We start from the raw sequence: 13,556 nt of genomic DNA, 5'->3' as shown, positions 1-13,556 counted from the left end.
TTACATGAGGTACTGTCCTTCTCCCCCTTGTACACATTGATAAAGGAGCTGTCTAACTCAGCATTAAGTGGGTTTACAGAAACCAGAGCAAGCAGTTCATTATCTCACAGCAGTTACACCATTATGGGCAGGACACAGGTTGCTAATTTATCCTCCAGGAATTTAGGAGGGTGGAATGGAGTTTCTTTAGCCATCACAACACCTTGATTATAATGGTAAAGTGTAGTGAAAGAAAAATAGTATTAAAGACATGTGGTGTGGGTGATTTGACTGGTAATATAGAATCAGTATTCCAGCCTTTCTCTTTCTTACTGTTCTCAGCAGAGCTCTGATGTTAAAGTATCATCCACAAGCACAGTTTGTTTCACAGCACTGAGGGCCAACTTGCATTCTTCTAACTCAAGGCTAAACCAGCAACCTGATGTTCACCTGGCTCATGCTGCAGCTCAGACTTTTGCTGCTGAGGGTATGTGTAACTAAGTTAGAGAAAGATAAATAAACTCCAAGACTCTCTTCACTCCAAGACTCTCTTTCCTTTGGCATTTATCTCTCACGTCTTTCTTAATCTGTCCCTTTTTGAGGTTCTGTTCATGTTTGATTTAATACTAAGTCTCACATAATGAAGTCCCTTTTTCCCCACCCAACCAACTGTAGTCCTTTCTGGATCTTGTACACACATACACTTAAGTATTTTTCAGAACTCTGATGGGAATATCCTTACTGTCCAATAACCATGGAATTTAGTTAATATTAGGAATGCTTTTTTGAAAATCAATGACCACTGTGCGTTATCAGATGTTTATATACATCAACTTTTCCATCTAAAACTATAGATCATAAAACCTATTTGCAATTTAACTTAAAATGTGACTTTCTCTTCTCTATACAGTGTTTATGCTGACTTTGAAATTTTTTTTAATGCAGGATCTGAACAATCTTTTCAGCAGCTTCTACCAGAACTCTCTTCACAGGAAAGCCAACATGCTGATCTACCAAGTATTTACAGCATCGAAGCAAGAGGTACTTACCAAAGCATGGAAAACCAGAACTATTCTGAACAGACTGAAATACCACAAAATAAGAAAAAAACTGTTCATTTTCAGTCCTCGACAGAGAATTTGAGTCCAGTCTGCAGTTCACCTGATGATGCTACTGTATTTGATCAGTTACACCTGCAACACAGCACTCCATGTGGTTCCATCTCTAGTGAGTGCTCAGGAAAACAATTAGAAAGCAAAGAAGAAATGCCGGGCTTTCAAGAACTGTCCAGGAAAGTGGTTACAATGTCAGAAAGCCAAAGACTCACTAAAAATGAAAATGAAGCTATAAATCTGCATGTAGAAATTGACTCGGAGGGAAATTCACAGAGTATTCAAATTAAAGCTGAAAGAAACCTATCTCAGGTAGCACAAGCAGAGCACATGACAAATTCTAAGTCATTTCAGAGCTCTATTCCCATCTGGGTAAGTAGGTGTGTTTTGTACAACACTTAATCACTTTTCATGAGAAATCTTTCCAGCACATCTGGCTCAGCTTATCCTGTTAGCAGAAGTTTAGTTCTAAGCTTATAGTCAACTAGCTGTGGTTTCCACTTTCTAATACATACTGTGGCTGGAGGAATAGCAGTTACATCTAATGGCTGGGAAGACAGAGATGGACAGATGTCTGCAGTTGCTGGTCAGCCAAAATCTGTCAAAACAAAGGTTGGCTGATGCTAAGGCACACACCATTAATCGCTTATGGGATTAATCTGTTTACTGTGCAACAATTCAAAATGGGAGGAACATGTCATACATAAATTAAATTCCATAGTTATTGGACAATAAGGATATTCCCATCAGAGTTCTGAAAAATACTTGTGTATGTGTGTACAAGATCCAGAAAGGACTACAGTTGGTTGGGTGGGGAAAAAAGGAACTTCTTGTAGTGTGAGACTTAGTATTAAATCAAACATGAACAGGACCTCAAAAGGGGACTCTACCTCTTCAACTTATGTCAGAAGTTGATTTCTTTGGTCCTGCATACATGAATATGTACACAACAAAGATCTTTTAGGTTACAAACAATACTTCAGTCCACATTTAGGGTAAACTTACTTGTCATTGCTCCCATATTCTCTGAAAGCCTAATTTATGTATGACACGTTCCTCTCATTTTGAATTGTTACACAGGAAACAGAATCTGGCTATGGTATAATGGAAGAACCAGACCTTACTCTAGTAAGCACCAGTGATATCAGCATTGCTGAAACAGATCTTGCAAACTTAACTCTTGATGAGAATCTCAACAATGAAGCACAAAGCTGTTTCCAGGTAAATACCCCTAAGTTATGTGTGCACAGCCTTTCTGGCTGAAAATTGGAGTCTTCACTTTTTGTCATTCTCATTAGAACACAGAGCAGGATTATTAGTACAGCAGATTTTTATGCTACCCTTAAGCCATTGAAAACAGATTATCAATCTTCAATTCATGTGCTCACCCACAGAATTAAGACAGGAAACAAGAAACTTCTTGGCACTTAGGCAGAAGTTGGTAACAACAGATTGCATTAAATACACAAGCTACCCTAGGCACATCTACTCCTAGTCCAAAGGTCTACAAAGGAAGACTGGGGGGTGGGTGGAAGGGAAGCAAGATTTGGTTTGAGGCTAGCAAAGCCTTACATACAAGGAAAAGCCTCAGTGCCACAGCAAAACTTTCTCAAAATTTAGGAAGGTGCATTTCTGCCTCCATCTCCAACAGAAACCTCCGATTATGGAGCTGTATCTGATCCTTGTATAAATCAACCCCAAGTGACACTTTCAGGTAAGTGTAGTGTTGAATATAGTATCAGCCCCTAATGTTTAACTGAAATGAGGATATTTGTAAAGATTTTTTTTTTTTAATTTACAGCCACACCAATGAAAAGGAAAAATACATGTATGTCGCAATCCTACCAGAGACAAAGAGAAATGCGGAATAAAACTCAACTCCCTCAAACAGGTATGCATGACTCTGGCAACAGGTATTAGGAATGTTTATGTGACCTAGAACCAACCTTTTAATTAATCCCTTGATCTCAGGTTCATCCCTGAGCCGCCTGAAGGGTGTGAATAAAGTTAGAGCACCTCTCCCTGAAGAGAGAAAGGCCAGACAAGCCCTCACTCACCAAAGGGCACTAAGGTATGGGTTTTGTTGTTCATTTGCTTTTAGTGTTTGGCCATTAATGCCATTTAATTCCATGTACATTTCTTACAGATTATACAAGCAGTTAGCTGAGGTAAGACAGCAAAGAGAAGAAAAAGCAAAGCAAGAAGTCCATGCCCAAAATAAAGCAAGGGCAAAAGAATTTCATAAGGTGAGCAGGAGCCTGTTTTTACCCTCAAAGGTGCTAACTCAAACAAAACAGCTAAATTTAATTTTCATTCCTTCTGCAGAAAACACTAGAGAAACTTCGAGCCAAAAATACATGCTGACTTCCTACAAACTGTGTAAAGGGTTTTCTTTTAGTAACTGTGTAAAGGATTTTCTTTTAGTTTAATGTATAAAAAACTAGACAAAATTATTTATTGCGAACAATAAATTTTTATTTAATAAACAATTTTTATTTAAATAAATTTTTATTCTATTCTGTTGCTTTTCATTCATCCAGGTCACATGGGTTCAGGATTTCTGAAGAGAGAGTTAAGTTTTAAGTTAAACTCTTAAACCTTCTGACTCAGGGAAATGCATGTATCTTCTCAGAAAAACACAGCACTATTGAGTGCTTGTTTTGTTCTGTGGAGAACATTAATCTCTGGTCACAGCGTTAAGAGCTTTTGGTTTCACGGTCCAACAAGCCCTCTTTGAAATGACCTTCACTGTCTTTCTTGTATACATACCTTTCCTTTCCCAAGGATGTTCAGTCCAGTATTACTTATTATCAGCCCTGCAGGACAAGAACATGGGAGGAGTAAGCAGCTGAGCATTCTAGGGCCATCTACCTCCAAAACAATCATTAGTAACTGAGAAGAGATTTACTCATCAGAAACAAAATGTCCCCAACAGGTTAACTGCCAGCCAAGTAGCACATAGAAAACCTAATGGGAATTTTTTTATGGTCATGTCCACAGCAAATGAGAAACTGAATTCTCAAAGCCTTGGTAATGACCATTATATAAAAATGACATTAAAACAACTACTTGCCTTTATTCTCTTTTTCTTTTCATGAGAAATTCAAGGTTTTCTACCTGTGGAAAAATGAAAATGGCTAAGTGTTAAAAACTGCCCTAGAGAAAATAAGGCAGGACTGTTAGTTCATAGCAGGCTACAAAGCCAGATTGTCTTGCTCACACTTGTAAGCCCGAGTAGGTAAAGGTAACTGCACAACTTCCAAGATCCTCATGACTAAGGGAATAGACTTCCCAAGATGAAATAAATCAATCCTTTGGGTCTATTTCATGGTATCTGGAGAGAGCCACCAAAAGTAGATGTTCAGAAAGGCCAATTTCACTCAGCCCATTCAGAGCAGTTGAACATTTTTGCCCATCATCACAACATCATGTCTCTGACAGCAAATTCCAGTACCTTATCATCTAACTATAATGGTGTACATAAAGTTAACATCTTACCAGAAGATTTCTGGTTACTTCTTCAAACGATTTACTTTAGGAACCTAAAGGATTGATGATCATCGAGTAAGTATTGTGAAATGAATCATTATCATGTCAAATGTTACAGGTCTCATTGTCACCACTGTAATATACCTACTGTGATGGAAGCATGACCTGTGCCTCAATTTAGCCACATTAACCAGTTCTGGACACTGATTGACAGTGCCCATTCTTATGTAGAATGAGGCTCAGTAAAAGTTCCCGAGTCTCACACATTATTCATAAAGTAAAACCAGCTAGAAGCAAACAGAAACAATGCCTTACCATTTTAATGTAGGCCTCTCACTTGTTGACATCCTAGAAGAAAAGGAGTGATTCATTCAGCAAGTGACAATGCTTGCCCACCGAGCATATACCAGCTATTCTCCAGAATCCCCATTGTAGTCAAACTTACAAGTTAGTTGCTCTGACCTCAACAGGGCACCCATAGCCACAATAAATATATCCAGTATAAAATAGTAACTGTTTCACTAGAAATACCAGGTTTAACATGCACAAAGCCAAGAAACCAACGATGCCAGATAGTGAATTTCTATTGCACTGTCTTTTGAACACGCCAGCAGGAAAGAACTGCTGAGTGCAGATACCATGCAGTGCCAATTCCTAAAACCCACAGCCTGGTGCTCCTAATGAAGACACTAATTAATGGTATGGTCCTAATCATGGTCTCTTCTGAATAACCAATGTTCCATATATTAAGGGGGCTGTTCATTTATGCAGGTGATTCAGAATTCCATCTGATTCTTCACTCCCACCCACACTGGAAAAGTGCCCAAATGAAACTTTAACTTGCCTGATTTTTTCTCTCTTTGGGAACACAGACATATGCACAGGCTGTTAGATACCCTCCCTGATCATCTAACTCGTATTTTCTGAGGGTTTCTCGCTGAAGCCAGAGTTCCCAGATTTGGCTATCATACCGGCCTAGCTTCTAGGGTTCTGAACCAATTACTGGGACCAATTACTTAATCTGCTAGCCATCTAGCCAGCAAGAACTTTATTTTCTGAGGCACGTTTCCAATAGTTTCCCAGGCTGGCCTCTAACTTGGATCCTTCCGCCTTCAGGCTCCTAACTCCTACGATTGCAGGAGTGGGACAAGCACACTGTGTGTGGTGTGTTAAAGAACTCAATAGTCCTATTGACTGAGCATTTCTAGGCATGTGCTCTACTGACATGAGAGCACAAAGAAAGGTTTTTTTTTTTTTAGTCTATACACAGCAACTGCTTTTGCTGGGAACTATACCATGTTACAACCTGAAGCATGAGACACTGAAACTAAAAACCAACAGAAATTTAGTTTCACTTACCAATGTGTTTGAAGAGTTCTGCTAATATTCATTCCTAGAGAATAGTACATAAATAAGTCTTTTTTTAAAAAAAAGGATAGGATTCCCAGTTATAAAAACTACAGTCTAAGTTCACTGTCCAGATTTAATAGCTGTAGCCAGTTCTATCAGAATTAAGTTTTAGTTCATGTCTGTATCATTCAGCAGTTGAACAGTTTTAATTCATCATCTGAACTGTAACTATGTTTTCCCAAGATACAGTGCCAAACTTACCTAACACTCTTAATAATTTTTGAAGGATATGCCAGTACCTGAAGTTAAAAAAAAACTGAATAAAATATTAGTGTTTCATATTTCTTAAATGTCTTGTAGTTCCTCCTTTCCACAGACCTAATAAGCAGTTCTGTGAATCAAGCAAACCACAAGTTACTGTATGAGGCGTTTCCAACGATGGGTGGCTATTAGGGAAGCCCCATCGGGATAGACCTCAAAAGGAAAGCACTGTGATGCCAACTTCTGTATGAACACCTATCTACAAATAGGACCTTTAGGAAATCACAAAAAGAAGTCATCTCAGAACACTTGCCTAGTGAAGCTCATTCTTATAGGGCCAGGTTCTCAAATACTCAGCACGTGGTATGGATTCTTTACCAAGCTGTTTTAAGCACCAGTACAAAGTAAATTTTCATCAAGAGGCTAAAAGGGTATAGCCTGATTTTTTTTTTAAGGACAGTATTGAGGCTTTTGAAAATATGTATTCAAGATTGTACAAATTTCTGCTGTAATTATACAATGTTTCAGAAACTTTATAGGGTAATGTTTTAACTTGAATATGAGACCTTATAGCCTTCAGTGTTTGTTCTTGCACTATCCTAAACATTTCAAATTACTGTTTCTAAATATGCACACTTGAACATGCTCAAGGATTTCTTGAAAGCTAGAGCACAGAATAAAACTGGCATTTACAAATATAATGAAGATATAAATTGAGAGTATGCTACTTACCACACTGAAACAAACATCTATTCGCAGGCATCTTCAATCGGCCTTCATAGTCAAGACAAGCCTTTAAAAATAAAGAAATATTCGTCACATTGGGCTTTTTTATTGTTACCTATGCCTTTAAATTATAGGACAGCTAGAACCAACCTCATTAGTACCACAATCCCGTTGTGCTGTCCTATATTCCTTCTTGTATGTATCAAAACTCATACTGAACAATGAGTTCTGGGTTGCAAAAGAGGATTTACTGTTGCACCTGTCTAGCCTGCTTTTGTCCACCAACTGAACAAAAACATACACAAGTGCTGCCAAACAAGGCCACAGAAATCGGACACAAAAGCCAGCTTCCAACTGTGACTGCAATATCAACAATGGCAATATTCAAGGCATCCTAGGGCAAGACACGCTCTTATTCCACTCAAGAGTTACACACCTAGCCAGAAGCTGGCACACCACAGGTTGTAGCATCCTGAAGCTGTGTTCTGAGAGAAGGGGTGTGTGAAAAGGTGACTCAGATTATGATTGGCTCTCACTACCCATGAAATGGCTGGTTAGTAACCATCTTTTAAGTCCAGTTCCAAGCGCCTTGATACCTTCTGACCTTGGATACCAGGATGCATAGCGTACACACATACACTATGGCTAAACACTCACACAGAGGCTGAAATCAGAAAGCCGTGTGTGGGTCTTTATATTAGCACTTTTCTTCCAGCATCAAAATCATACTTGAAATTAGTAAGTAATGGCTTTCCCCAGTAATTTGTGGCTTCTTTCTCAGGCTGGCTCACGTTTTGTTTCTTCATCTAGCTGGCATACAAAAAAAAAATTCACTTGTAGTCTTGTCTTCCTATTGTTTCTTTTTTCTGAGTGCTCTTTACCTTCTTTGATATTTGTATGTACATCTCCTTTCCAGGCCCTTCCATGCTCTCTCTGTGCAGTTTCGTTGGCCTTAGCTTTTTTAGAGAATGCAGACTCTTCCTTACTCTTCTCTTGCTCTAAATTTCTCTTTGGAAATTCTGAGCTTATTATGAAGCAACTGTCTTCCTGCATTTAATAGAAAAATCAGTTAGTAACTAAGTTCAACACTGACAAGTGGGTGAGTGCTACATCTATTCCTCAAAGTCCAAATAAACACCTACACTATTTTCTCACGTGACAGCCTTCATATCATGAGACTAATTAAATATTCATTACAAAGTATTTTAATGGGAGGTGGAAAGATCACTCAGTGGTTATGAACACTGACTTCCTTATGGAGGACTAAGATTCAAATCCAAGCACCCACACGTATATTACTCTAGTTCCAAGGGACCTATGCCCAATTCCGGCATCCCCAGGTATCAGGCATGCACATGGCATAGACATACCTGCAGGCATCAACACCTACATACATAATACTGTAAACTAAACAAAAATCTTAAGAATGGAGTCATGCATAAGCCTATAGCAGGAGCAAACAGTGCTGGCAGATTAATCCACTGGTCTATGGTCTCAGGGTTCATTGATATGTGTGATAAAATGGAGAAGTGGCACTGACTTCTAGCCTCCACACATATATACCCATACCTATACCTGCATACAAATATTCAAAGCTGGGGCTATAGCTCAGTGGTAGGATGACTTGTCATAAATGTGAACGCATAGATGAGGTCCTGAGCTTTGACAGGGATAAGCAGAAGAGCCGCAAAAAAAAAGAAAAAAGAAAAAAAGCTCATTATCAAATATTCTAGAGTATTTTCATTCTTGTTTCCTACATTAAGTTTAAATGGAATTTTAATAGAAACCACTGTATACAACTTCTCCATTCCATAAACAGTGAAAATCAGTCACTTACAACCAATCTGATATCACATCCAGACTCGGGATTTGTTGCCTCATCTTCTGCTCTGTAACATTAAGTAAATAACTGTCACAAATCTTGCCTTTTTATAGTCTAACACTACTGAAATCTAGGCTCTAAGGAAAGCATAACATCCTGCCTGTAACTCTCCAAACTAATGTCCTGTGCATATACCCAATAAACAATCCTACAAGTGCTATGATAACATGTTTAAGCATTATTATCACTGGATGGTTAGTCCATCAACATGTCTTCAATCCTAGCACTTGGGAGATAGAGGTAGGTAAATCTGAGTGTAAGCAAAAGCCACAAAGTTGTGAGACTGTCTCAAAACTACTTAAATGTGGAATAATAGATACTTAAGTTAGCTTTAAAACACACACACAAAACACAAACTCAGGAACAAATAACTCTTCAAGGTCCAACTTACAAAGGCTCTTCAATAGGAGAAAGAGGACCATCATCATCCATGTACTTGTGTCTCCGACTGTCAAGGTCTTCCTTTTCTAAATCTTCCCCAGCATGCATTTGCTCCAAGCATTCCTTAAGGTGTTGCTCATACTTCAGTTTTTCAATGTGGTGAAAAAATCCTCTTGCAACAGCTTGCTTCAAGTTAGATACACAATTCTTTAAATCTTAGAACATCAAATATTAATGATAATCAAGCTTGAAATTCTACAAGGGGCTGGGCGACGGCTCACTGTACATCAAGACCAGATTTGGAAGCACAGAAACCATGTGAATGCTGAGTGTACACAGTGGTTCTACTGTAATTAATTCCAGTCTTGGAAGGTCAAGGCAGTACCCCAAGAACAAGCTAAATAGGAAGACAACCTAAATTAGCAAGTTCTGCTAGGTTTGCACATGCACACACATGGAAAGAATGACTACATTAATCCTTTTTGATTACAAATTCCAAATAAGGATCATTTGTATTTTTGTAACATTTAATGCTCAAATATTTGAAAACCCTGATTAACACCTGGGTACTTGAGTATTCCTGATTTCATGTGTATGGGTGTTTTCACTGCCTGTGTATCAATGCACTACTACATGCCTGGTGCCCTCAGAGACCAGAAGAGAGCATCCCTGGGGTTATAGATGTGAGAGACCATGTAGGATACTGGACATTGAACCTGGCTACTCTGGAAGAACAGCCAGTGTTATGTATTTCTCCAGCCCTTGTCCTTGTTAGCTTTAACTCAATTTGACATTGCTCAGAATCACCTGAGAAGGAATCATCAACTGAGGGACTGCTACTATTATTGTGTAAAGACTGCCTAGATTGTAGGTGGTACCATTCCTCGGGCAAGGGCTCCTAGGTTAACAATGCACATGACCAGCTAGCTAGAAAAGCAGCATCTTTCACATTCCTATTCTACAGCCCTTTCTGGATACTTCTAAAAGTGGGCTTTAAGAAATCATAACCTTACTTTGAAATGACAGGTTTGACTTGGGCTACTGAAAAGGTACCTTGAGTATTGTATGCTTGAGAGTAGTTTAGACAGTAAGATGAAGGAATTTTCTGCATATAAACAATCTTGGAGCATTATTCTCTAAATTTTTGCAGATTTCACTCAGAAACACTTGAAGACTAGAGCACACTTCACATAGAAGCCACTGTTTGTCAAAGTAAGTGTTCCAGGTGTACCTCAACTAAGAATGGCCAACAACCACACCTTTAATCCCAGAACTTGGGAGGCAGATTTCTATGAGTTCAAGGCCAGCCTGATCTACAAACTTTTAGAACAGCCAGAGCTATTACAGAGAAACCTGGTCTTGAAGGGGGGGGGGGGGGCACACAAACATTCCATTTTACCTAGTGTATTTGTCTACATGAGAATGACTCACCTCGTATGTTAAAATTTTCTTCCAAGGTAAAGATTTTCTTTCATTTTCAGATTCTAAGAATGGAAATACAGCTCCTTTGTCTTTAATTTGTTTGATATCTATTTGTGACCTTCTAGGGTTTCTAGTATTTTTTATTCCAGGTGGTCTTCCTCTTGGTCTTAATCTTGGCTTATACTTTCTCTTTTTCCGTTTCCTTTTCTTAAATCTTTCAAAAATAGCCTTCAAAGTTAGAAGCTTTGGTTCCAGAGAGGAGTCACTGGACGAGTCAGTTTCAGCCCTCACAGGTGAAATGACACATTCTGCATTAGGATTTCTTTGTCTTTGTGGAGGCGAAGGCACACACTGGGTTTTAAATAAGCTATCAGATGAGTCATCACTAAAAAAAAAAGTAAATAAACTGCATTACTGAATTATCACTAGAAACAATTCTCATTCCTGAATGGCAAGGCAGCTCACAATCGTTAGTAACTCCCGTTTCCTGGAGCTCCACACACACCCTCTTCTGATGAGAGCACAAGGAACACATGATACTGTAGAAAAGCACACATCGGACAAATCGGAGAAAACGTTAAAAATTCGAATGTGCCTTTCTTCCAAAGCCAACCCCCCCAATCATACCCAACACTTTAGAATGGACTAAGTACCAGTTAGTGTGACACACTAAGCCACTGTGTCCTGGCCATCATATCTAAAGCACAAAACTATTTAAAATGTTTAATTTTATCTTCCATGAAAAAGAAGCTCCAAATCATCTGCTTAACTTTTCTAAACCTTCCACTACCTATCTACTAGACAAAAATAGGCCAATTTAGGAAAACGTATATATGTTTTCCTAAAGTAAGACTATGTCCCACTTTTACATATTCAGGTTGGGGAGTTATCTGCAGTAGTTTGCAGAGTGTGTAATATGCCTTTAATCCCAGCTCTGAGGAGGCAGAGGCAGGATTATCTGAATGAAACCACCCATGGCCACCTACTAAGACCTTTTCAAAAAAAAAAACAGGTGAATAGACTGAATCTAGGAATTTACACACAAAAGGTGCCTTACCTTTGGTTTCCAATGTCCCCAGCTCTATCAGATGTCATGCAGTCAACAGAATTCACTCCTGGTTGAGCCATCACTTGCTCTCTGCCTTATCCAGTTTTCTGCAATTACAAATTTCAGTGTGATGCACCTTCCCGGACACCCAGCATTCTACTGAAAAGTTCGACATACACTATACCACCACATGAATTTAGGTAAAATTAATTGATCGAAGGATAGTCCACTTTAGATCATCTTTAAAAACCTTCAAGTGAGAAGCTCAGCAGTTAAGAGTAACTTTCCAGACTGAGTTGTTCCCAGCACTCACTTTGGGTGGCTCACAACTTTAATTCCAGCTTCATGCTTTTTTGGCCTCCTGGATACCCCCACATATGTGGCATACATTCACAGTATTTTTTAATCTACAAGTGAAAGCAAAGAAACCACATTCCAATGCACTGTTTTTTCTCTAAATCTACCTAACAAGAGCACCTGAGTGGCTTTACCAGCAGCCAGCCACAGTATTGCAGCATTACTAATTTCAAGGCGAACCCTTGCAAGGCTCAAACAAGAGCGTCATCATCAGTTCGGGCAGTTGAAGTATACACAGAGACAGTGGGTCACAATTACTGTTCAAAATCACTGTAATCCCTAGAGTCAGGGAAGAGTGTACAAGAATCTCTAGGGTGAGGCTGGAGAGATGACTTAGCATTAAAGCATTAACTGGCTGAGCCGGGCGGTGGTGCATGCCTTTAATCCCAGCATTCAGGAGGCAGAGGCAGGCGGATCTCTGTGAGTTCGAGGCCAGCCTGGCCTACAGAGTTCCAGGATAACCTGGGCTGTCTCGAAAAACAAAAAAAGGAGTACTGGCTGCTCTTCAGGGCACAGAAATTGGATTCCCAGCACCAACATGGCAGCTTAAAAAGGTCTGTAACTGGCCAGGTGGTGGTGGTGCACGCCTTTAATCCCAGTTCTAGGGAGGCAGAGGCAGGCAGATCTCAGAAACCAGCCTGATCTACAAAGTAGATGCTAGGACAGCCAGAATTGTTACACAGAGAAATCTCGTCTCCGAAAACCAAAGTGGGAGGGACCGTAACCAGTCCTAGTGGATTTATGCGCTCTTCCGTGGGCAGTGCAGTGCACGAACGTGGTTCAGACTTAACAGGCAGGCAAAACACCCACACATACAAAAGGGATAACTTCGTTATCCTTGGCTACACAAATCCTAGAACTAAACTAATCATACTAATCATAACCTTCAAGGATAAGAAAGCCAGTTGGCTAAGACTTTAGATTGTGAAATACCCACTATATGAATTGTTTTTTAAATATTAACCCATCAATGTTACCATACTTGGCAATTTTGCACCAACGATATGTATGTGTGGAAATTCTAAAGTAACAGCAAACTACAGTACAGCAATCTATCTAGAAATCAATCCTACCTGTATGGTGCTTTCAAATTCTGAAACTGCAAGTGTGGAAGCCACGTGGTGACTGCCGAAAAACTGGTGCGAATATATGCCGTGGGCCGACCGACGAGACCTTCTAAGCCCTCAAGGGATGTAGGCAGGCAGCACAGGGCACAGCCCCGACAGGACACTAAAAAACCCTTCCTGGCCCCATACACCTTGTCATCTCCCGACAGCGACCGGGAGCCACGCGCGGCCTGCGAAGCCCTGGAGCCCGGCCCGCGAAGCCCCGGAGCACGGCCCGTTGCGCCTCACCCGACAACTGCGCCAACCCCGTACGGAGAGCCGCCCAAAGAGCCCTGGCCCGCCGACCCCAAAGCCCCCACTCTTCGGTCGCTCCACACCGGGAGCCCAATGCAGACACGGCCGTCTTCCTCCTCCACCGCGCCGAAAAGAACGTTCCTGCTCACTGCAGCGGGACTAAACCGGCCGAAATCTCGCGTGAGCTC

The 13,556-nt window shown here is 40.1% G+C and overlaps 2 protein-coding genes and 8 non-coding genes across 26 annotated transcripts in view; 1 reads left to right on the top strand and 9 right to left on the bottom strand.

The window, feature by feature from the left end:
- Positions 1-3,610, top strand: part of Cep295 (centrosomal protein 295) — a 44,864-nt gene extending 41,254 nt beyond the window's left edge. For 5 of the 11 annotated variants that reach the window (XM_052752761.1, XM_052752780.1, XM_052752753.1 and 2 more), the window contains 6 exons: positions 322-466; positions 925-1,463; positions 2,172-2,312; positions 2,712-2,805; positions 2,893-2,982; positions 3,063-3,610. In XM_052752761.1, coding sequence (XP_052608721.1) covers positions 322-466; positions 925-1,463; positions 2,172-2,312; positions 2,712-2,805; positions 2,893-2,982; positions 3,063-3,520 — 1,467 coding nt within the window. In that variant the 3' untranslated portion in view covers positions 3,521-3,610. Of the gene's footprint in view, positions 1-321; positions 467-924; positions 1,464-2,171; positions 2,313-2,711; positions 2,806-2,892; positions 2,983-3,062 lie in introns of those variants that run through there. The other 6 variants (XM_052752804.1, XM_052752758.1, XM_052752785.1 and 3 more) reach the window with 5 other exon arrangements.
- A 97-nt stretch (positions 3,611-3,707) lies between these two features.
- Positions 3,708-3,836, bottom strand: LOC128105789 (small nucleolar RNA SNORA25). Its single transcript, XR_008216495.1, has one exon. It is a non-coding gene; the product is annotated as a small nucleolar RNA SNORA25 (small nucleolar RNA).
- Positions 3,837-4,011: 175 nt separating this feature from the next.
- Positions 4,012-4,131, bottom strand: LOC128105814 (small nucleolar RNA SNORA32). The gene has a single exon (XR_008216504.1). It is a non-coding gene; the product is annotated as a small nucleolar RNA SNORA32 (small nucleolar RNA).
- Positions 4,132-4,162: 31 nt separating this feature from the next.
- Positions 4,163-13,536, bottom strand: Taf1d (TATA-box binding protein associated factor, RNA polymerase I subunit D). 7 transcript variants are annotated; one of them, XM_052752877.1, is made up of 12 exons: positions 13,081-13,536; positions 11,660-11,757; positions 10,612-10,987; positions 9,191-9,366; positions 8,755-8,806; positions 7,799-7,964; positions 6,924-6,984; positions 6,192-6,246; positions 5,940-5,973; positions 4,896-4,928; positions 4,590-4,633; positions 4,164-4,208 (listed from the first exon to the last, which is right to left on the bottom strand). In XM_052752877.1, exons 2-7 carry the CDS (start codon positions 11,728-11,730, stop codon positions 6,974-6,976), a joined length of 852 nt encoding a protein of 283 aa, XP_052608837.1. In that variant the 5' UTR covers positions 11,731-11,757; positions 13,081-13,536; the 3' UTR covers positions 4,164-4,208; positions 4,590-4,633; positions 4,896-4,928; positions 5,940-5,973; positions 6,192-6,246; positions 6,924-6,973. The 7 variants fall into 7 exon arrangements, with proteins under 7 accessions (XP_052608814.1, XP_052608837.1, XP_052608822.1 ...); XM_052752862.1 differs by having other exon boundaries at positions 6,192-6,229; XM_052752869.1 differs by having other exon boundaries at positions 5,940-6,246.
- On the bottom strand, positions 4,447-4,520 carry LOC128105774 (small nucleolar RNA Z40). The gene has a single exon (XR_008216490.1). It is a non-coding gene; the product is annotated as a small nucleolar RNA Z40 (small nucleolar RNA).
- LOC128105795 (small nucleolar RNA SNORA1) lies at positions 4,688-4,820 on the bottom strand. Its single transcript, XR_008216498.1, has one exon. It is a non-coding gene; the product is annotated as a small nucleolar RNA SNORA1 (small nucleolar RNA).
- LOC128105780 (small nucleolar RNA SNORA8) lies at positions 5,092-5,229 on the bottom strand. Its single transcript, XR_008216493.1, has one exon. It is a non-coding gene; the product is annotated as a small nucleolar RNA SNORA8 (small nucleolar RNA).
- On the bottom strand, positions 6,081-6,153 carry LOC128105898 (small nucleolar RNA SNORD5). The gene has a single exon (XR_008216531.1). It is a non-coding gene; the product is annotated as a small nucleolar RNA SNORD5 (small nucleolar RNA).
- On the bottom strand, positions 6,278-6,410 carry LOC128105826 (small nucleolar RNA SNORA18). The gene has a single exon (XR_008216511.1). It is a non-coding gene; the product is annotated as a small nucleolar RNA SNORA18 (small nucleolar RNA).
- On the bottom strand, positions 7,100-7,227 carry LOC128105848 (small nucleolar RNA SNORA40). The gene has a single exon (XR_008216516.1). It is a non-coding gene; the product is annotated as a small nucleolar RNA SNORA40 (small nucleolar RNA).
- Positions 13,537-13,556: the final 20 nt, after the last annotated feature.

This window comes from Peromyscus californicus, unplaced genomic scaffold (assembly GCF_007827085.1).
Source record: "Peromyscus californicus insignis strain IS unplaced genomic scaffold, ASM782708v3 Scaffold_11__1_contigs__length_118956290, whole genome shotgun sequence".
In the NCBI taxonomy this organism is placed as follows: Eukaryota; Metazoa; Chordata; class Mammalia; order Rodentia; family Cricetidae; genus Peromyscus; species Peromyscus californicus.
This window is presented reverse-complemented; position numbering and strand designations above follow the sequence as displayed.

Excerpts from the sequence above, each read along its gene's own strand:
- Taf1d (XM_052752869.1), bottom strand. The coding sequence starts at position 11,730 with ATGGCTCAACCAGGAGTGAATTCTGTTGACTGCATGACATCTGATAGA. Across the intron at positions 9,367-10,611 it reads AGAAAATTTTAACATACGAG|CAAGCTGTTGCAAGAGGATT; the intron begins GTGAGTCATTCT and ends TCTAACTTGAAG. Across the intron at positions 7,965-8,754 it reads GATGTGATATCAGATTGGTT|GAAGACAGTTGCTTCATAAT; the intron begins GTAAGTGACTGA and ends TATTAAATGCAG.